A 21,880-nucleotide genomic window follows, 5' to 3' on the forward strand; every position below is an offset into this window, starting at 1 on the left:
TTTTGGTAGAAATTGTACATCTGACTTTCAACTTGGATCTTTTCCTGGTTGGTGATAATGCAGATCTTCTCTAGAGATGATGGGCAGTGGTAGCAGCCTCAGCTCCCAGTCAGCCGTGTGATCAAAAAGGAAACAGCCCAAAACCATTCTGGTTTTCCCTTTCAGGACTGTAGTCACTAAATTACATGAGACATTTGACACTTTGTTATAACTTAGGCCCTGTGTTAGATGACTGAGCCCAGCTGTGGGCTAATGTCAGTGTTCTGAACATCTTTAAGGTAGATGAGCCTAAGCTGTGATGTTTGATAGGTTAGGTGTAGTCTGTACATTTTTGACTTCAGTATTATGTTGGAGTTTATTGTGCCATAACCCCACTAGAAGTCAAGGAAAATCTGTATACAGATGTGTATGAGCCTTCTTAGTATTTTTATAACATTGAGAAATTTTTGTGGCTCTCTCAATAAGGGTTGCATGCCATGGGAGTTGAGAACACTGACTTTTCGGGGACAGTCATTTTGACTTCTCATTAAATAGCGATGCTCACCCTTCACTGTTCTATCACCTTTGCACATTCTTATGTTGTTCTTTATTTTTGCTCTTGTTTTTCCACTTAATAGAGTCAGAGCAGTGACCTGGACTCTCCTTCCTTGACGCCATAAATTTTTTGTATATGTTAAAATATACATTTGACACCAGTTCAATCCATGATAAAAATAAAATTCTTAGTGGCAATTCCAACAGTGGGGTTATAAGTGCTACTGTGTTCATTGTGTAGTCAGTCCATTGGGTCTGTTGAAAGGAAAGCCTTCAGCTTCTTTCTATGTTGTTCTCTGTGTACAGGAAACAATACCCATTATAGATCATTATTTGAATGTGAAATTTAATTATACACTGAAAGCAAATTTACAAAGGTTCAGAAACTGGAGGGTCCAACCACCCTTGTATTTGTTCTATTGCATTCTCTTGGACAGGGAGCGATAGAGGAGGTGACATTCTACCACGATCTTCAGGAACATTCTGCCTGTTTGAAGGGAGGCATTAAAGAAAACTTTAGAATATAAAGTAGGAATGAAGAATGGTTTTTGGTAATAAGTCTTAATCTCTTTGGAAGTGTGATTTTATTGTTTTTATTCTCTCTACTCCTTACCATAATGTAAACTAACTGGTTATTTTTTTTAAATGAAATAAATCTAATTTTAGAACACTGGGTTTTAGGAATCAACTATTTGAACATTCCTCCAGTCACAGAAACCCCTTCTCTAAGACCACTGATAAATGTCATCCACTTCCTTTGTGCCTTTTTCTTCTTTCAGTATTCTCTCTGTTCTTCATAATATCAGTTATTATTCTCACCCCACATTTTAGTATAAAAGCTGTTTAATTCTTCATGTTTCTTGCCAGCTTTGTGTGTGTGTGTGTGTTTTTCAAATGTTCTGAAAAAGCTAAGTTTTTCCATTGCCAAGAGCTCATCATTCTAATGTTAAAAGTCAGGGTCTAGAAAAGCAGATCCTATTATTCGACACCATCTGTGTCACTAGCTGTTCATTTCCTACATCTTTTATTCCTTTTCCAAAGTCAATATTCCACTTAAATAAGAAACAAAAATAACATATATTTATTAATAATAAAAACTTCTTAAATACTATACAGGACTTTGCAGTACCTGGGAGTTCAGTCCGCATTTATTTTTGTTACACTGTATTTTAACTAGCATTAGTCAGTAGAAATTGGTGGTGGTCAGTGGATTTACTAAATCTAGTGAAATTTTCCAGCTATTAATGCCTCATTTTAACTCATTCATTTTAAATTTTAAGCAGGTAGATTCTGAAGACTGCGTACTCTTGTGTCCAATTATTACCTTTAATACTTTGTCTTGCAAAGTAAATTGTAAATTACTCAAGAGTATGTGTTTCTATTATTCGATATTGCTATTACTAGAGTAGCTCTTTCTAAACAGGGAGCAATAAAGGATGTTTTTCATATGATGGGCTATTTGTTCAATCTATTCAACAAATATTTAATAACACTCTTGAGCTATGCCCTCAAAGGAGAGTACTTGTTCACTGATGAGTTAAGAAGTAATGTTATCATTTTAATTTTGTATTTCCCTGTTTTCTATTTCTCTAAATGTTTGTACCAACTCATTTCACACTAGTAATAAGTCTGAGAAAATCACTTAATTTTAGTAAAATTGTCAAAGCTACCTAGAGTGATATTAACTGCTAAATCTTACATTTGTGATAAATAGTGCAGTGGATATTCCACAGCTGCTCTGAAGTTTGATTTATGTAATGTACCTATTAAGATGCTTTCAGCTGCGTTTAGTAGAAAAATCAGTTCAGACCAATTCAAACCTTGAGGGAATACACTGTCCTACCTGGTTCTATAGTTGGACGGCTTCAGGGATAACAGCCTAAGGTGTTATCAAAGCTCTGCTATCTTTCTGATCTTTCTGCCACACCATCCACAAGTCAGTTTATCCAGAAGATAACTGTAGGGCTCAAAATCCTAGTGCTTTCTTGATCACATCCAAGTGAAGGGAGTGAGTCATCTCCCCAAGCATAGAATATATCCTTTCAAGGTGTTGGGGCCATTCTTGGACTAATAAGAGTAGACAGGGGCAGGGACCCATAAGTCAATGTAAACCTAGTAATGGATTCATCCCTCGAAGCTGGATCATATTCCTGAACACAACCAGAGTTCCATTAGAAAGGAGAAAGGGAGAAATAGATTTGGGATAAACAGACAACAGAGATCATTACAATCCCCAATGTGGTATTGCTTCTCAGTGGAAAAAAATGGTGAATGACCATGTGGTTTAGAGTCAACTCTTGACAGTGAATTGTGTGTGATGACCAGATTGAACAAAGTATTTATGGCAGAAGTTACAGAACTTTGAGGTTCAGTGGACACCTAAGGTCATTTTCCCAATGACTTTTTACTATCTAAGGGCTTAATCTTTTCCAAACTTCTTGACCCAGTCCTAATAGGATAACTTGCAGAACTGAGTAGCTGAATTTGTCACATGGAGTAGAATTTTAATTGCGCTGTATTTGCATCTGTTGAAAACATGGTAATTAGGTATGTCTTAATTGCAGAATGTGCTGCCTGGAAGAGAAATAAGCAGCTTCATGTTATACCTTCTTTAAAAAGAGAAACTTTAGAATGTCTGTCTTTACAGATAATCACATGGGAAAGCAGCTGATAGTATAGTGCACAGAGTGGGTTGAAATAGGCAAAAATGTTAGTTGAAAATAGAAATTTCCATTTGTGTGGAAGGAGGTAATCATCTTTCTTTGGGCAGACTATCTGCAAAAAGAAAGCAAACAACATGTAAAGAGTAAAATTAAAGAGAAAAAATGTAAATTTATATAGCATTTAAAATAGTAAAGTACTTAAATGTAGGTTTATGATTAGTTCTTTCATTGTAATTTACTGTATGAACACAATGATCAAGTCATTTGTGCATTATATATCACCAGTGCTTTTCTTCCTTGAAAATTGTTTATCTGAATATCTTTTGTGTTTTCTTAAGGGAATAAAATATTTTATTTACCTTATTATAAAGCTGGTATTAATTACACAAAGATTGGTTTTAAAACTGAAAATAATTTGATTAGTCTATCATTGACCTTGAATATATACATTTTTTAAAAAATTAAGCTTGTTTAACCAATTTACATAAGCTTTTAAAAACCAAAGTAATTCTGCCTAGGAATGGGGTAAAGTGAGATTCTTTTTTTCTCGATCAAATAATTTTAGTGTTTGAAGCATATATAATGTAATACTCTAAAAGAGCATCTTATGTTTATACATAGGAAGCCACATATTGCTAAATATTTTTAATTAGTTGGCATTCGAAAGGATTAGTTACATCCATACACCCCCAGAAGAGTTTCTGTGATAGTGTATCATCTAAATCAGAATGTTCAGAACAAGCATAAAGAATTCTCAAATGCACAAGTCTGATTGTGAAACAGTCCACTTGCTTTGAGCAGGAAGCTGAGCTAGGAGTTTTGATTTTACAAAGTGAGGTTACAAAACCTGGAGTTAATAAATGATTTAATACTAATTTTCTCTGCTTCACCCACTTCTGAAGATAAGTTGTATTACATACACCAGGAAATTATTGGGAATATGAAAGGAATTGGCAACAAATGTGACTTCAGCATATAGTTAGTTATGAAGGCGCTGCCTTTTTTCTGTGTCAGAGCCAAGAGCAGACATATGCCCCGTGTGCTTCTGCCAAAACTATTAGGCAGAAAACTAGCAGAATCGCTCCTGATCTTCCATTCATGATTTATGATAATGGTCGCTGTGGAAGACGAAATCATTTATGTTTATTGAGCTCGTTTTTTTGTTTATAGTTTCAGACATTGTAGAGGGTCATACAATCCATTAGACGGTATGTGTAGCATTAACAATACTAGTATAAAGCCCTACCAGAAACTGCTGAGAGCTTGACCAAGAACAACGACCTCCCTGTGGTTACTGTCACTGGGGTGTGGCTGGTGTTGTCAGGCTTAATTAGAGGAACATAGGCATCGTTTTGAAGTCAGAGGATAGTGATATGTGGAGATTGGGTAAAAGTTTGTCTGGTTGGAAAAAGCTATGAGTCGAGTTTACCACTTATCTTCCTGTTAAACAGTCATTCATACGCAGCTTCTGTCTGGCCAGTGGTCCTCATTTTAGAAGCTTAGAGAGTGGCAAACAGACCTGTGACTGTATCATATGAGAAGTACAATAATAAAAGTTTGTAGAAAGCACTTTGGACAGGTAGGTAAAATGAGTTTTGCCTGCAGGACTTGTAGAATATTGACTAGCATCCCTTTATCTAACTTAAGTATATATGCCAATAGGTTTTGCAGCTCCTGAATACTTTTGAGAGCTGTTTTCATCATGATTTGGTCCATTGCCTCCAAGTCGAGACCACACTCATTTCCCCCAAAGTGTGGAAGCAGTGGTTTGTGTTTTCAGACAAGAGGCTGCAACCCTGCTTAAGCTATATTTTACATTCTCTTGGAGAGCACCCATTGGAAGGGCCACACAGGGAGACCTCCCTGGGCCAGGTCCATTGTTCTCTCCTGCCCTGCGTGTGCAGCACAACCACCACAGCTGTATCTCAGCATTTATTTGTCAGGCTGTGGATTTTCTCTAGCAACGTCCATCTCAAAGTTGGAACTGACTTTCTCTAACAAACCGCTCCATTCCTATTTCCATAGGAATGGACAGAGACAAAAATGATCAGCTTTTGAAAATGCTTGCTTGTCCCTTGGAGGAGGAGAGTGGCTCCTAGTTAGTTACCCCAGTGCAGAGGGAAGCCAGCCTTCCTGCTCCTATCTCTTTGGTTGGAAGCCCGTCCTTGAGTCCCTGTGTGTATTGGTTCAAACTACGGGAGTGATTTCATCAGTAGCAGCTACTAGTCACAGCGCTGGCCGACAACACAAGACTGGCAGTGGGTTTCTTGAGATCTGGTGCTGGCTGCTGGAATGATCTTCTGGGCAGAGAGTGGAGTGACTGCATGATAGATGACCTGCATCCATGCTATATGAAGCATGGAACTGAGCAATCACAAACAGTGCTGATCAGAGAAACACATGAAGGTCTGGCTGAGGTACAGCTTGTGCCAGAATATAGTGCAGAGAGCCCCACACTGGCAGTGTGCCGGCCCCAAACCTCTGTTTCCTTAGCAAGACATGGAAGACGTTGGTCTCAGTGACTTCCAAAGTACCTTCTGGATTTAGACACAGTGGTAATTTTACCCTTTGACTGTAGCCTGGGATGGGATGGGAAATAGGTTGCCTTATGTTTTTAATCAAGTGTGAAAACAAAAGAATTTTACACTTTCTTTGGGTATTAGCTAAATAATTCGCTAAATAATAATTAAAAATTCTTTTTAACTTGGTTAAGGTTGTACCATCATTTGTTAGTATCTTCTAAGATCTGTGAGAGTTTAATAGTGGAACACTAACATACTAACATGTCGGTTTTTTTCATTTGGTTTTTATTTCAGATTAGAACGTAGTTGATTTGCAATGTTGTGCTAGTTTGCAGTGTACAGCAAAGATGCAATGATGTATATACATATATCCATACTTTTCAGATTTTTTTTCCCATGTAGGTTATTATGGAATTTTGGGTAGAATTCCCTTTGCTATACAGTGGGTCCTTGTTGGTTATAGATTTTATGTATAATAGCATGTATATTTTACAAACTCCTAATTTATCCCTCCCCCACTCTTCCCCTTTTGTAATCCTAGTTTTGTTTTCCAAGGGTGTGAGTGTTTCTGTCTTGTAAATAAGATGATACTGAGACCAGTTTTATTATACTTGTCATTTTGTGTCTTGCTAACTTAAGTTTTGGTGGAGAGGCAAGACTGAATTTCACTTGAAGGTATATTCACTTGATCTAGAGGTCGGTTCTTTGTGAAAGATTTCTGTCTTATATGGTTCTGTGTTAAAAGAAGCTCAAAAACACTGATTCCTACGTTTTTTTGTTGATGCAGGGGGGCAGAAATGACCTCAGATTTCAAGAGGTACCCTGGAGCCCCAATAATTCTTAGACTATATTTGGAAAAACCGTAGGCAACTAATCTGGTAAAGGGTTTATGAGGATGGCTGTGCATGTGTGCATCTATTGCTTCCTAAAATAGAAATTCCTGAAGTTCTTTTGGAGGTGGAAACTTGCCATACTTTCAAATGCAAAAAGTTGGGGGTACACCCTTGGGCCATGTGCTGACTAAGTGTTGCTTCAAAGGATGGAATATTGTTATCATTAAGTATAGCTTTTATCTGCAAAGTTCAGAGGACTGTGAGGCTGTGGATTTATGCCTTCATGACTCCATCCACCTCTGTTCACCTGTCATTGTGTCAACCAAAACACAACATTATTTCAGATTAGAACATATAGTAACATTGGCTTGTAAAGTTGGCCTCACAATGACAATGTAGTGACAATATAAGGAAAAAGTTAGAGAGGCTGTGAACATCCAGTCTTCTCTATGCAGAAATCACAAACGGACATATTTGGGAGGCTGAGGAAAGAAGTCCTGTGTTGACATTGGTGTGCTTAAGTGAGTGGTGCAATTGAACAAATTCTTGAGGGGCTGGGGTGGAGCTTCATTCCCCTTACACAAGATGAAAGGAAGCTGTTGGTGAGAGGCTGCTTGTTTTCATTTTGCAAATGTGGAACTGAGGACCTTTGGGGTCAGCTGTGTGATGAGGGCTTGCTTATCCCCACAGCAGTACAGACTCCATATCAACATGAGGGAATCCATCTGGTCTGGGACTCAGAGTACTATTACCATACTAATACTATACTGTTACTAATAATTTACTGTTGCTATTACTAATGCTATACTATTACCATTGCTATTGCTATAACTATTACTCTCGTACTGTTGGCCCATTATCTTCACGCAGGAGTACACACATGCATGGTAGTCATCCACATCACATGTTCCATTTTAATTCTACTCAGGATAAACAACGTTTGCAAGCCTCATTGGAAATTTGGGAAAGAAACCCTCACACGACTTCAGCCTCATTTTTATCCCTTTGGTTCCCCATGTTCCTTATCTTTTTTTTGTGTTTGTTTCCTTCTAAGTGGAAGAAGACACGGAAGAAAGTTCGAGATCAGGAAGGGAATCTGTATCCACAGCCAGCGACCAGCCTTCCCACTCTCTGGAGAGACAGATGAATGGAAACCAAGACAGAGGCGAGAAGCCCGATCGGAGGAAAGAGAAAATAGGCAAAGAAAAGAAGAAAGACAGAGACAAGGAGAAGGAGAAGATGAAAGCCAAGAAGGGGAAGCTGAGGGGCTTGGGAGACATGTTCAGGTAGGTGCTGCCCGGCGGGGCTGGCCTGTCCCCACTGTGAGTGCCAGGCCAGTGCCAGGTTTGAGGACTTTGTCTTTGAGATCTGCTGAGAGTCCTCTCTAACTCCCAGGTTTCACTGCTGTGTTTTTACTTAAGGATTTCACTGGAGCTATTTCAGACTCTTTTAAAGTGCCTGAAAGATGCTATCTTGCCAACCATGTAAATAACTGTTGAGAGGAAGGAGGGACAGAGACAAAGGGCCCTCACAGCCCCTGTTTATTCTTTTGTGTGTGTGAACAATGGTTCATTGTTGACACTGAACATGGAGCTCAAGTTAGTGGTAGTGCATAAAGGCTCATTAATAATGTCTAAAAAAAATGTTACAAATAGAGCTTCAATTAAGCTGTGTTGATTAATTTAATACTTATTACTTCAGTCGGTAAAGATTTCATTAAATGCAGTCTCTGCCTGTTTCCTGACAGTTGTTTTTGTGCCCCTAAATTATACTCTAGGATTACTTAGCATATCATTTTTTTACAAATCATGGCTATACAATAAAAGTGACAAGTTGTTCAGAAGTTGCTCTGAAACTCTCCCATAAATGTTCATTGGAGGTGATTTATAATATTCAGGTATTTAATGTTAAATATAAAGATTGCTTGATTGTTCCATAAATTAAAACCCTAAACATATCAAGATGATGGTTTAAAATTGAAAACAGATGGTATCACCACTTAACTCTTCAAAAAGTAGTTATCCTGCATTATGAATCCCTTCCTTTTAGCTTTTTTTAATTGTAAAATGTGAACAAGAGTTTTTATTTTCATAGAATTTCCTGATTTATGGTCCTGAGATTGACCTCAATAACTCAGGGAATTATAGATAAGTCAAGACCATGAAGTTGAGGACTCAAGTCCAACCTGCAGGCTACACACACACCAGATGTGTCCTGTGGATGGACTCAGCCAGAGCGAAGTCAAGGGCATGGAGGAAGTCTATAGGCGTAGAGAACACGGAGCCTGGCCCATGAGCAGTATCAGCTTTAAATTAAATACGATCGCATTTCCACATTCAGTGCTTCAGAACACTAGAATTAGCATCCTTTTATACGGGAGTTTTTCTTGTTGATAAACCACTCCTCCTGAATGCATTTTCAGGTAGATCATCTTTCATCATTATATTTTCATGTCCAGAAACACTGACGGATAGAATTGCTCTAACTGCTACTTTATTTCCATTTTGGTGTTAGGCAGAAGGCTTCTCAGCTCATAATCAGGCATCTATATAACACACAGAAATTAGGCTGTTGCCCATCAATTAACATTGAGGGAATTTGCACCTCTGTCTTCTTTGAATCAGAAACTATGAAATAAGAGGAAACCTCCCCTAAAATGTACATATCCGGCCTGGAGACCAGTCCTGCTTCTATAACCTCCTCCTCGAGTGAAGTCTTCCTGAAGGCCTGTAGGTTTCCTTCATCAGCCAACTGTTATCTGATGGATTCAGTACTCTGGTCTCCTCATGGAATACGAAATAAGCAAAATTCTAGTTTGTTTATAAATTATTTTAGAAATTTATACATTATTTTAATTAGACATTATTTTTTCCTGTAACGTGCAACTCTAGAATAAGAGAGGCTTTATGGTACAGTTTTCTTTTGGGAGCCAGAGGAATGGTGAGTGTGGGGGCACTTGGTAAATTTATTTTCTTTCAAAGGGACCCTGAATGCAACCCTACGCAATTTTTTTGAGCCAAAAGTTCTATAAAACATATGATGTTTTCCCTAGATCAGATTCTGGGCTTCCTTGGTGGCTCAGTGGTAGAGAATCTGCCTGCCAGTGCAGGAGACTGGGTTCAATTCCTGCGTCAGGAAGATCCCCTGCAGAAAGAAATGGCAACCCCCTCCAGTATTTTTGCCTGGGAAATCCCATGCACTGAGGAGCCTGGTGGACTACAGTCCACAGGGTTGCAAAGACTCGGACACGACTTAGTGACTGAGACACATACACTAGATGAAATGCTGTAGATTATACCTCTAACCTGTAGCAAAAGCCAGCTCTGTGACAGTGGCAACTGATCTGTAACTTCAAAGGCCTGAGTGTCCTTGAAAATCACATTTTTTTGTTTAAGTGCAGGGGCTGAAGGTTTTTTCCTAAAAACTAAGTTCATAGCCTCCCAATGTTTAAGAATGGCTACTGAGAAATGCATGGACATTCACCCTTTTCTGGGACAGGTATGCTGGAGTAAGCCCATGCTGACTTGTGAGAGTTGTTCAAATTTTGGAAATTTTGCCAACTGACTGTTAAACCCAGCCATTATTAAAAATTAGATAGCTTCTATGACAAAGATAACGAATACTCAAAACTCATCACTTCCTAATCCTTTTATTATATTTCACTATGATCTCTGCTTTTGAGGTGATTTATCCCCACTGTATCGGCAGAGCGCTGATGCTACATGCAGGTAGCTTCAAATTAGCTGTGTTGGGAGTACTTTTACCCCAGGAAGTGCATGAATTCCACAAAACAGAGTTGTTCTTTTTTCCTCCCAGGAGAGCCACACACCACCACATGGAGAATGCAGATATATCCTAACAGGTTGCAGTATCTTGTCTAGTTCCCTGGAAAGTGGCCCTCTTGCCTCTGGTTTCTTTTAGGGAAATGGTTGAAGCTTGGCGAATACTCCTCCTTGAAAATGAGTTGAGGACCCTTTATTAGAGTAAAATACACTTTTTCTTTGGTTGTCTCTTGGCACTCCTTCATACCATTATGATATGTTCTTAGCATTTGAGAAGACTCATAAAGCATTGTTAGATTTTTCAAAACATTTTTTATACTGCCTCCGTACCTACTGAATCTAATTATTTGAGACTAAATAGACTTTTGGGTTGATTCTTTTAGGTTTCCTTTTTTTTTTTTGTAACAACAGAGGGGAAGATAGTAAGATTTAAAATGAATCTCTTCCTTCCTTTTTGTTCTTTAGAGGAAAACAGGATGAGATTCCCTTAGTGCTGTTGCTTTAAAATACCTTAATCAAAAAGTGTATGTGCATTTAATTTCTTAGAACACTGTAAGGAGATGTGGCGGGGGGGGGTGTGTGTGGTGGGGGATGTTATGATTTGTTTCATAAGCAAAGAGTAAGCAAAGCAAAGAGTAAGGGTAAGGAGCATTAGATGTTACATATCTAGCTTTTTAGGCAGGTGAACTTTTCAGTCTCTTGAGGGAATAATGATATGCTTTTCTTCAAATTAGGATCACAGGCTCTGCTCCCCACCATCCCCCTCCCCCGCTCCCAAAACACACACAATCTCTCCCTTCCCCTGTAAGTTGTTTGTGAGTTTTGGTTACATTCGATGAGGGCCAAATAGATATACCATATTTTTTAAAAATTTTATTATTGGAGTATGATTGCCTTACAGTGTTCTGTTTCCACTGTACAACTGAATCAGCCCTCTGTATCCATGTGTTCCCCCCGTCTTGAGCTTCCCTCCCATCCCGCCCCTCTCCGTCATCACAGAACGCGGAGCCCTATGCGAGGCAGCAGCTTCCCACTAGCTCTCTGTTTTACACATGGTAATATATATATATATATGTAAAACTGTACTGCAGGAATCCATGGCACCTTAAATAGGTATTTTTATTCGTTGGTCTATACAGATGACATGGTTTTCTACTTTGAGTATTGAATAGTCATAAAAATGGTTTAATTATTGATAAACAGCTCTAGGAAAGAATATTGGGAGTCATATTTATATGTCTGCTTATAAATTATGGAGTATATGAAATGCAAAAGCTGCCTTAATGCAAGTTCTAAGTCACAAATGTAAATCCATAAGGAATCAAATGACAAATGTAACGTGTTCCTCGTTTGTATGACTTCTCCTTGTAGGACACCTTCTCTTGCCCCTGATGCACTCCCACAGCCTTAATTAAAATGGCTTTGGATCTGAGAAACCTGAGTTTCTCTACGAAACAGATCAACGTGACTTTGTTGATGTGATCATTCTTTGTGAAAGTGCAGGGCAGAGGGAGGGTCTGATTTAGAGCCTTCGTTATTTTTCGAATATCATGGAATTGTCTGCCCTCTGATATATCACAGATTCCTTTGGATACGTCTGGTTCTCGAATGCTTGGCTATTCAAATTTAATACCATAAAATGTTTACTAGAATTCTGCAATTGTCTGAAATTGCCGCCAAAGAGGGAACTTAGTCTGTTCTTTAGAAAGAGAGAGATCTGCTGTTTAATGTTTTAAATGTGTCTGCTTTTCAAAGAAAGCAACAGCATCATTAAGCAATGTTTTTTTTGGTGACTTTCCATCTCCAGAATGAAATAATCCAAAAGATAATAAACTTCCTTATTTGGGACTGTATAATCAGCACTTAAAATTATGTATTTCCCCCCTTTTCACCCTGGAATAAGTGTAATTTGATGCTACTCTGCTGAAAAATTAGAATTATTCTCAATGTCCTAGAATTGTCTGCCATCTGAAATTGAAACTTCCTGGACGTGACCCTGCTCACGCCTTATAAGGGTGCTTCGTTTGCTGTTGTGACACATGACGGCTGAGGGCCTGTCGCCCCCTGGACCATGAAAGCAAAAGCCATGGTGCTTCGTCACCATTAAAATTGAATCCTCCAATTACATTGACAATGATTCCCTGGGTCCCTCCAGCATGGTTTCATCCTGTTCTGTACAAGGTAAAAGATAATTTCATTTGAAACCTTGTTTGGTTGAAATCAGATATATGGCTGTCGTTCCCTTTTCAGTATGTAATTGTCTTCAGAACACAATGAACACGATCAGATCTTAAAACTCGATGCTGTAGTTTGGATCACACGTTGTAGGCTTTTGAGAGAATAGCAAACACGCGTCGTGGTTGTCTCTCTTACCTGTGCTCACTAACCGTGTGTCTGTACCGTGTTTCTCGTTTAGCCTGGCCAAACTGAAGCCTGAGAAGAGATGAGCAACAAGCCAGAGTCCAAATGTCTTGAGAAGCACATATTGCACAGTTGTTTTTGTTTTTTTTTTTTAAACAAACAATAAATTTACTTTTAATGAATTCTTAGTGGCTGTTGACAAATTTTGTTTACGACATCAGCAGTTTTGATGGTTTCATGTTTGTATTAATTGCTTTGGAACTTTTTATTATTTTTTTTACATTTATTATTTATTTATTTGGCTGAGCCGGCTCTCAGTTGAGGCATGTGGGATCTAGTTCCCCAACCAGAGTTTGAACCCGGGTGCCCTGCATTGGGAGCTCAGAGTCTTAGCCACTGGAACACCAGGGAAGTCCCCTGGAACTTTTTGTTCTTGATGTCAAGCTTGGGGGTTTACTGCTTGGCAGAGAAGTGTTTTTATCCCCTCTTTTCTTGGCCTCTTTTCATAGTGGAAAACCATCGTCCTCATTGCTGGTGTATTCAGAGCTCACCCAACTATACCCATCAGTTGTGAGGATGGGTGCTTTGGGAGGAGGTGATGTACTGGTTTGGTTTCATTGAGTGACATGACGGCTGGGGACACAGGCAGGCAGAGGAACAGTCTGTGGGTGATGAGGTGTGTTGGTTGGGATAGTCACCCATCCATTGATGGACAAACGGGACAGTTTGAAAGGCAATTTTTGGCAAAGGTTCATACCTTGATGGATTATACAGTTTAGACAAAAAAAAATTGGGGTGGGGGAAGCTTCTGAACAAATAAATATCTTTGGTCAGGGATGGCTGAACCAGGACATTCTTCCAGTGTGAAAAAGTAGAGAGACATTGGCAAATAGTGACACCGAGGTTTGTGGGGACCCCGAGGGTGAGGGGACATGTTCTTTTATAAAAAACTCTTCTGGACAGAGCTGCCAGCCCAGGTGTTGTCATCACAGGTGTGAAAGCTCTTGCAGGTGGATCTCAGACTGTCCTTCCTTTGGAGTAGCAGTCCCCAACCTTTTTGTACCAAGGACTGGTTTCATGGAAGACAATTTTTCCATGGAGTAGGGGTGTGGTGGGGATGGTTTTGGGATGATTCAAGCGCATTACATTTATTGTGCACCTTATTTCTCTTACATGAGCTCCATGTCAGATCATCAGTCATTAGATCCTGGAGTTTGGGCATCCCTGCTTTAGGGCAAAGCATTCTTCCACAGCCCCTTCATGCTTCATGGCCCCTTGGGTTTTCAGAAAGACTGCTGAGTTAGCTCTGTTTCCTGAGATGTGTAGAACTGCATCCTACTCAGAGAGAAGTGAGATGATGAAGAGGAAAACCGTGTCCTAAGTGGTGTTAAGGTATTGGGGTGGGTGCCTGTGAGAAGGAGTCACTTCTGCTCTGACCTGGCAGCAATTTGCCGCCCTCCCGTCATCCGCTTGCCCGCTCCCCAGCTGAGCAAGCCCTCTTTGTTGCGGGATGGAGGCACGTGCAACAGTGTCCATTTGCTCCTGTCAGAAACACCTGGACTTGTGGATTTTTGCCTCAGGCCCAGTTGCCCTGTGGATTAAGGTTAGCGGTTTCTCATTGGTAAAATTGAATGACATCCCTTGCAGCCTGCTGGTGATTCAGGGGACACAGTTAAAATAAATGTGGAGAAAATTAGGCCCATTTAACAAAACACAGGGGCAGTCATGGGAAAGAAAGAGCTGGAAGAGAGCAATTTTACATACTTTTATTTGTTTTTCTGTTTGTCATCTGGGCAGAGAACAGGTCCTTTATATAAGTACACCTGTTGGGAGGTTTCCTTGGAATAAGTTCTGAATTCCTTAATCCCCTACTTGATATATACTTCTTCTAATTTGAATGGAAACAGAGGTTCCCATTTTTAACAGTGGAAAGTAAGTGACAGACTGACCTGTTAGCAAAGATGAGTTCTTGGGCAGCTGATAGCATCCTTCTCGTCCTCGTTAGAAGCTGAAGCACAGAGCCGCTGACATCTCCACCTCGGAAACTGACTGCAGAGGGAGCTGAGGGGCGCCGAGCGTGACGGCCGGGCCTCGCTAAGACCTTTTCTGACGTTCTTTAACGCTGCTTTTCCAGAGAACAGCGGCCTGAATACAGAATGCAGGTGTCAAGGATGACACCTGCTTTATAGTCTCTGTAAAGCAAACCTTTTCGTAAAAGAAATTTTTGACAGTTCTGAGATGCTAAGTCAATTTCAATACCAGACTGTGTAGAATATAGAATCTTTTTTCTGCTATTGATGTGAAAATTGAAAGCCAGTGACTATTCACTCCTTACTAACATGGGATAAATAAATACCACACACCATCGAAAAATGCACTAGAAGACAAACTTGGCTAATGACATTTACCACCGCAAAGACAGGAAATATTCTTTCTGAATGTTTTTATTTGTTACCATCAGAGAGACTCTTTGAATCTTTTACATTAGATGTACTGGATCAAGTACATGTTATTCCTAAATGGATTTTTGTCAAGCCACAGTGTATTATATGAAAGAAACTGTTTGATCCTTTCCAACTGCCTTTTAAAGGAGTCACTGGGGAAGTGACCTCTTACATAGTTGAATGTTGGAGTCTTTTTTTCTGACCTATGTTTAATAATACTCAATTTAGAAGCAAAAGAGTAAAATTTGGTTAGATTTCCTATCATACTGAGATAACCTATGGTCTCCTGTTAAACTTTCTACTTACATTTTTTGTTCTAGGACCCACGCTTTAAGCTTCCTTATGTCAGGACGTTGCTCCAGCAATGCTTGCTTCTCTCTCCTTCACCCTGGTTCTGGCCCTTCCCTCCTGGAGCATCCACTCTGTCTTCTCCTCCACCTAGAGAAAATCTGCCTTACCCCATTTCCCCTTCCAGCTACTGCCTCATTTTCCCTTTTATCCCTTACAGTAAACCGTAGGATCAGCTTCTGTCTGCTGCCTCCATCTTCCTGTTATCTCTTAAACCCTCTTTAATGAAGCCCTTGCACCCCATGGCTCCATAAGGCCTGTTCTCATCTGGCCACCAGTGGCCTCTCCCGCTGCACCTTCCCGCTGTATTTGCACCCTTTCCTTGGTCTGCGGGCGCATTCAGCACGTCAGTTCTTGCTCTTCTCTGAGATCACGCTGCTGGGGCCTCCTTCCTCCCTGCTCACCCCATTGCCTTCTCCTCTGCCAGTTCGGGTCCCACCCCGTCCTCCAGATATCATGGTGCCCAAAGCTCAGACCTCGGTCTCTGTCTCTGCCTATTTTCTGTAACACAGAATGTTTGCATTCTTAGGAAACAGGGCCTTAGAACTTAAAGACAGGCTGCAGGCAGATGATTCTCAACTTCACATCTCTCGCTTGGGCAGCTTCTTTTGACCTCTGGATGGGCAAGGTGCTACCTCTTCTTCACGCAATCGCTTGGATGCCGAGCAGGCATCTGACACCTAATGTGTGTTCCCCACGCGGCTCAGGTGTTTCTCTGGACTGTTCCTGCCCATCTTCCTTTCTTGTGTAATGGCCGCTCGGTTCTTTCAGTAGCTTAGGTCTGAAAGCTTGGAGTACTCCTTGATTCCTTTCCCGCTTACACTCCACATTTAATCTATGACGTACGAAAGCAAAGGTCTCTTTGATCTGTTTTCATCACAGCTCTGTAATCCTCGTACTTCGCAGCATCTTCATCCCTTCCTGGATCTGGGCGGTAGTCTCCCAGCTACACTCCCTATGCTCCTGCCCTTGCTCCTCTGCCGCACAGTCTGAACCTTGCAGCTAGAAGTCGTGGCATGTCCCTCCCTCCTCTCAAACCCCAGCAGCCTTCCAAGTCTCGCAGAGTAAATGCTGAACGTACCAGATGCTGGCTTGTCCGGAGGCCCCAGCCCTGCTGCACAACTGCCGGCGGTGCCCGCAACAATGCCTGCTCATGGCAGCCTCATCCAATGACCCAAGAAAGCCCAATGACCCAGAATGGCCTCAGGGTTAGAACGCTAAGGTGTTAGGTCTGTGCCCTTAGCCATAAGTGTGCATGGCAGGACCTGGGAGCCTATCAGAGACGCAGCTAGCAGAAACCCCAGACCCCACCCTTACCTACTGACATCAGAATCCGCGCTCATCTGCCCTGGGGAGCCCAGGGTAGAGAGGCCTTCCCTCTTCCAGCTCCCAGAGTTTGTCTGTGCATCAGCCCCTCTGCTTCCAGGCTTGGGAACCGTCCTGCCCATCTGCCTTTCCTTCCTTCTCTCATTGCCACTTCCTGACCCAAATTCTTCAGCTTCCATTAGACCACAGCCCCAAACCCTGACTCAGGATCTGCTTCTGGCAAAACCCAGACTAAGATAATGTGTTTGCTGTGTGAACAGATAAATAAGTCCATGAAATTGCTAGAATAAGTGGTGACAGTGCCCGTGAGGAATTTCTGCCTGGAGTGGTTTTGCAGGTGATGAGCAGTGGCTGCGCCAGGGCTGTGCTTGTTCCTGCCTTTGGGAGCTGAAGTCACTTCCCGAGTTGGCCTGTGACTCAGGAGATGGTCCTCAGGGAGCAAGCCTTTTCATGCTCAAGGAGCTACGTCAAGTTCTTTTGTTTGCTCTGGAGGTGACCATTTTCTCTGCTCTGAGTAGCCATAAATGATTTAAGAATTTTCTATTACATCAGACTTGCAAGAAAAAAGATGATAGGATTTCCAAGTTAGGTTCCTCTCGGGCAGACCCCAAGTTTCAGGCTGGGGGTTGTCTGGTTGAGGGGGTCATAGATTCAAACAAGGAGTAAGTGTTAAGATTGCATATGACTGTCTTCCTAAGGCTCAAATGCCAGGCTCCAGGAGATGGTGTAAGATCTTGTTCCTAAAAGACGTCAGAACTTTGGTTTTATTCTTCACAAGCTGTGCCAAACAGCTCTCTGGGTTTTACCCAGAGAGAATGACCTCATGACTAGCTTTTCCCTTTCTGGGGCCCACTCCCACCAGGTTAGCTTACAGACAGCCCCACCCCTACGTGGCACTCTGGACCTTTCCTCTTTTCCCTCCCAGCCCCGCAGGGTCTGGAATGGTCCTGACCATTGAGGTGTGGCTTGACCAGGATGGGGAATGATGCTCACCTCCTTCGTCTCTCCTGCCACAGCATCTGTAATGTGCCTACCTTCCACCTGTATGGAAAACATCATCTTTCTTTCTCACGACCTATTGCTTTATGTAACAATCCCGGTCCCTAAAAAAAAGAAACTCAAAGAACAACCTTACATTCTCTGTCCACACAAAGGAACAGGGACCTTGAACTGAACTGACACAAACTAACTGGAAAACATCCCCACTTTCTGTACTAAGCTCTCTCCATTTCTGCTCTTCCAGTTAATTTAGAGGACTGGCCATCCTGGACCACTTCTTGGCCCATGTTTCTCATCTTGGGGGTGATGGGCTGGTCATTACAACTCTCTCCAAATTAATTCTTAAGGACTCAAGAATTTAACTGTTAATTAAAAATTAACATCCACACCCCCTTGTTCACAATGGACCCTCAAACTTGTCTATTCTGTGTCTAGAATGCTACGATGATGATTTTATTTTTTAAAATTAATTTTTATTGGAGCATAGTTGCTTTACAACGTTTGTGCTAGCTTCACATATACGTTATCAATGTTGGGTTCTTTTCACATATACACTATTGATACTATGTATTAAATAGATGACTAATGGGCACATACTAATGGGTACAGCTCAGGGAACCACTCAGTGTTCTGTGGTGACCTGAATGGCGATGATGATGATAAAAAGGCCATCTCTCCTCCTGCTCCTCCGTCTCAGGATGGCCCCAGAGTCCTGGGGAGGCTCTGACTTCCATTCTGTTCTCACACCTCATTCCCCTTCTCTTTCTACACACCTTCCTGCTGGCTCCATCACTGCTGTTTTATTATTTCTGTTAAAATAATTTCAAGACAGTTCCTTTCCTGAGGATAAGCTCTCAGCTCTTCTTCCTCTCCTAATCCCCTGGTGTGTCCTTCCCCCCTCTCGTCCCTGCTGCCCATATTAGCACCTGCCTGGAGCTTGGAATTGCCCAGCCCTGGGTCCCCACTCTGGGAGGCTGGTCCCACATCCAGCTTCCTGGGAGCCTCACTCTTGGCCTTGGCAGATTCCCACTGCTGCTTGCGGGGAACTCATTGACCTAATTCCTGCATTTATAACTGATTTTAGTCCTGAGGAAAACCATCTCATCTGCACTTTTGAATTCTGAGAGTTTCAGGTTTCTTTTCTTTCCTTTTGAATTTTGTCTTCCTTTAGAAGACAAAAACATTTTTAACAGAGAAAATGAGAGCATCTACTTACTTTATCTCAGGATAGGTTAATTCTGGAACAGTTTTAAGAAAGTGAAACCACTGTCACAGGAGGCGGTTTTCCTTTGGAGTGTGTCTAGGAGCCTGGCTGCAGTCGCCTGGCAGTGTCAAAGCACTGATAAACCATCTGTGTTGGGCACTCTCTACTGCACACCCGAGTTGTCCTCAGCACGCAGGGAAAAGGTGATCCCCCGATAATAAATTTGGTTTGATGTGTCTCCATGTTCAGGTAAGTATAAATGAGCAGGAAACCTCCTGATGGGCCGTCGTATTGACGAGTAATTCTATTAAAGATTAACTTTCGGGGCTCCTTTGCAAACTGGCAGCTGAGGGCTGCGGATCTGAAGCCAAAACAGTGCCGTGAAGTGTAGTGTGCTCCCCAGATGGTGCTTTGGGCAGGAAAGGCAGTTACCTGGTGTGGGGTGGCCAGGGGTCTCTGCTCCTGGTTGCTTTTTTTCTTTTGGTTTCTTTTTTTTTTTTTTTTTTTTTAATTAAAAAAATTTTTAATAATTGAAGTATAGGTGTTTTACAGTGTTGTGCCAAACTGCCGTACAGTAAAATGACTCAGTTATACACATACAGGCATTTTAAAAATATTCTTTTCCACTGATTACTTCTGAAGGGAACTGCCTCCTTCTTCTACCATATCTAGTCCCGTCTCTGCGTCCCTCTGTCAGCTGTCACATCACATGACTCAGACGCATGTGCAGTAGGCATGTGCAGCCATGCACCGCCCACAAACGTCACCTGGAATGAATGAATTCTGAGAATTTTCACTGCTCACCTGGAAAGATTTGTTTCTGACCATGAGGGGATGGATATTTTTCAAGTCTGTTTATGGAGTGTGTATGATTTTCAGTAACTGAGGGATAAAAGCTTTAATCTGCACATTCCACAAATACTGGAGGCTTACTCCAGGGGAGGCTCCACATCAGGTGTGGGGGATGAAGCGGTGGGAGTAAGAAGAGCAGGAGGCAGGGAGCCAGTGGGAGAGGGCTTGTGGAGGTGGGGGATCAGAGCAAGTGGGCCAGCCCTGCAGGCAGAGTCAGCCTCCCTCCAGAAGATGACCTCAAAATCGAGGACCTAGAGAGGTTGTGAGCTCTGTATCTGATGGGGCTTCTGGGGCTGAGTAGCCTTTTGCATCAAAGGGATTCAAACTCTTTCGATATGATCTTCCACAAGAAACACATTCCACCTGGAACACGTGCGTGCGTGCTCAGTTGGTTCAGTCGTGTCTGACTCTTGCGACCCCATGGACGGTAGCCCACCAGGCTCCTCGGTCCAAGGGATTCTCCCGGCAAGAATTCTGAAGTGGGTTGCCATTTCCTCCTCCAGGGGATCTTTCTGATCCAGGGATCAACCCGAGTCTTCTGCATTGCAGGCAGATTCTTTACCGTCTGAGCCACAGGGGAAGCTGTATATGCATCAGTAACTCCAGTAAACATTTAAGCAGTGTGATCCTTGCCCTTCCTCCTCACAATGGGCTCTGATGTTGAGAGGCAGTGGGGTATAGAGGTCGAGGGCCTGGACTTTGAAGATAGATGGCTCAGGTCCAAATTCCAGCTGTACCCTCAGCAGCCTTGTGTTTGGGGCAAGATCACAAACACCCTCGAGCTTAACTTTTCTCAGCTGTGAAGTATGGATCGTAAAGTATGGATCGTAACAGTGGTTGCTTCACAGAGGTGCCTGGAAGCTCAAGTGAGTTAATGTGTACTAAGCACTTTAGAACCCCTCCTGGCACAAAGAATGCACTTTGTAAATGCTAGCAGTTGTAGCCATTATTATTACTCTGTAATTCGTTAAAAATAATGCTAGGTGAGCATCAATTTTACGTCTTTAATGGATTACAACACACAATTTGAAAGATGCTGTTTAGATGGTAGAAGTCCTCTAGGTTTGCAAAGGTGTAGAAGGAGGAGCCTGGAGGCATTTGGGAGGCAGAGTGGCCTGTCGTCAAGGGCTCATGATACAGTTAGGACATTATCCTGAGGACACTATGAAGCTGTTCAACAGAATGGCTTGACCATCTCACAAGTGGAAAATATTTTAATACACATTTCTCTGTTGAGTGCAATTGGACATTTTCATGTGTTACTCCTTTTCTGTGAACTACTAATTCATATCTTTTGCTCTTTATTCTACTGGTTTGTTTTTGTCATTTAACTTTGCTTCAGGACTTGATCATTGCCATTTCCCCCCCAATTCCCATTGCCTGTCACAGTTTCTGGCACACACAACACAGAAAATGCTCAGTAAATGTTTGTGACGTAAACAGGGAAACCTTGCTCGGTGCCTCATTTTCACTGCAGAGTCAGCACAGAGAATCACATGTCCTCTCTTTTCTTTTATTTTTTTAAAATTGATTTTTACCTTCTTTACTTTTATACTTTCCTCTTTTAATATGGCTAAAATAGATTTCGGTTGGTTAATGTTTAAATTGTCTTTTTTTTTTTTCTTCTAATTTTCTATAGATCAGACTTTACATGTGTCTCTCTAGGAAAAAGGAGAATGGCTTGAAAAAATTTACAGTTTTAAAGAAACTTTAATTTTTAACTTTAAACACTCTGCTAGGCTGCTGTTGTAAAAATCATCACCAGAGGTGGTGGTGGTCGAGGGGACAGAGATGCAATATGTATTTCTCGGGCGGAATCTAGGGGACCTGAATCCTTGGTTAGATATAAAAAATGAGAGAGAAAGGGCAGTGAGCAACAATTCTGTGCTTCAGCCCAATCAGCTGGGTGGATAGTCAGGTGCCGACAGGTAAACTCCAGAGGATCATATTTGGGGAGACATGACATGTTGAAACTGGTGCTTACTTGTCTGCAGGTAAAAGTAGAGGCGCTG

General features: G+C 41.6%; 1 protein-coding gene across 13 annotated transcripts in view; it reads left to right on the forward strand.

Annotated features, from left to right (window-relative positions):
* PARD3 (par-3 family cell polarity regulator) overlaps nt 1-21,880 on the forward strand; it is a 553,895-nt gene that overhangs the window by 366,818 nt on the left and 165,197 nt on the right. For 12 of the 13 annotated variants that reach the window (XM_065921047.1, XM_065921054.1, XM_065921051.1 and 9 more), the window contains one exon: nt 7,607-7,838. In XM_065921047.1, coding sequence (XP_065777119.1) covers nt 7,607-7,838 — 232 coding nt within the window. Of the gene's footprint in view, nt 1-7,606; nt 7,839-12,750; nt 12,878-21,880 lie in introns of those variants that run through there. The other variant, XM_065921061.1, reaches the window with a different exon arrangement.

The sequence above is a fragment of the Muntiacus reevesi genome, chromosome 2, assembly GCF_963930625.1.
Source record: "Muntiacus reevesi chromosome 2, mMunRee1.1, whole genome shotgun sequence".
Taxonomy (NCBI): domain Eukaryota; kingdom Metazoa; phylum Chordata; class Mammalia; order Artiodactyla; family Cervidae; genus Muntiacus; species Muntiacus reevesi.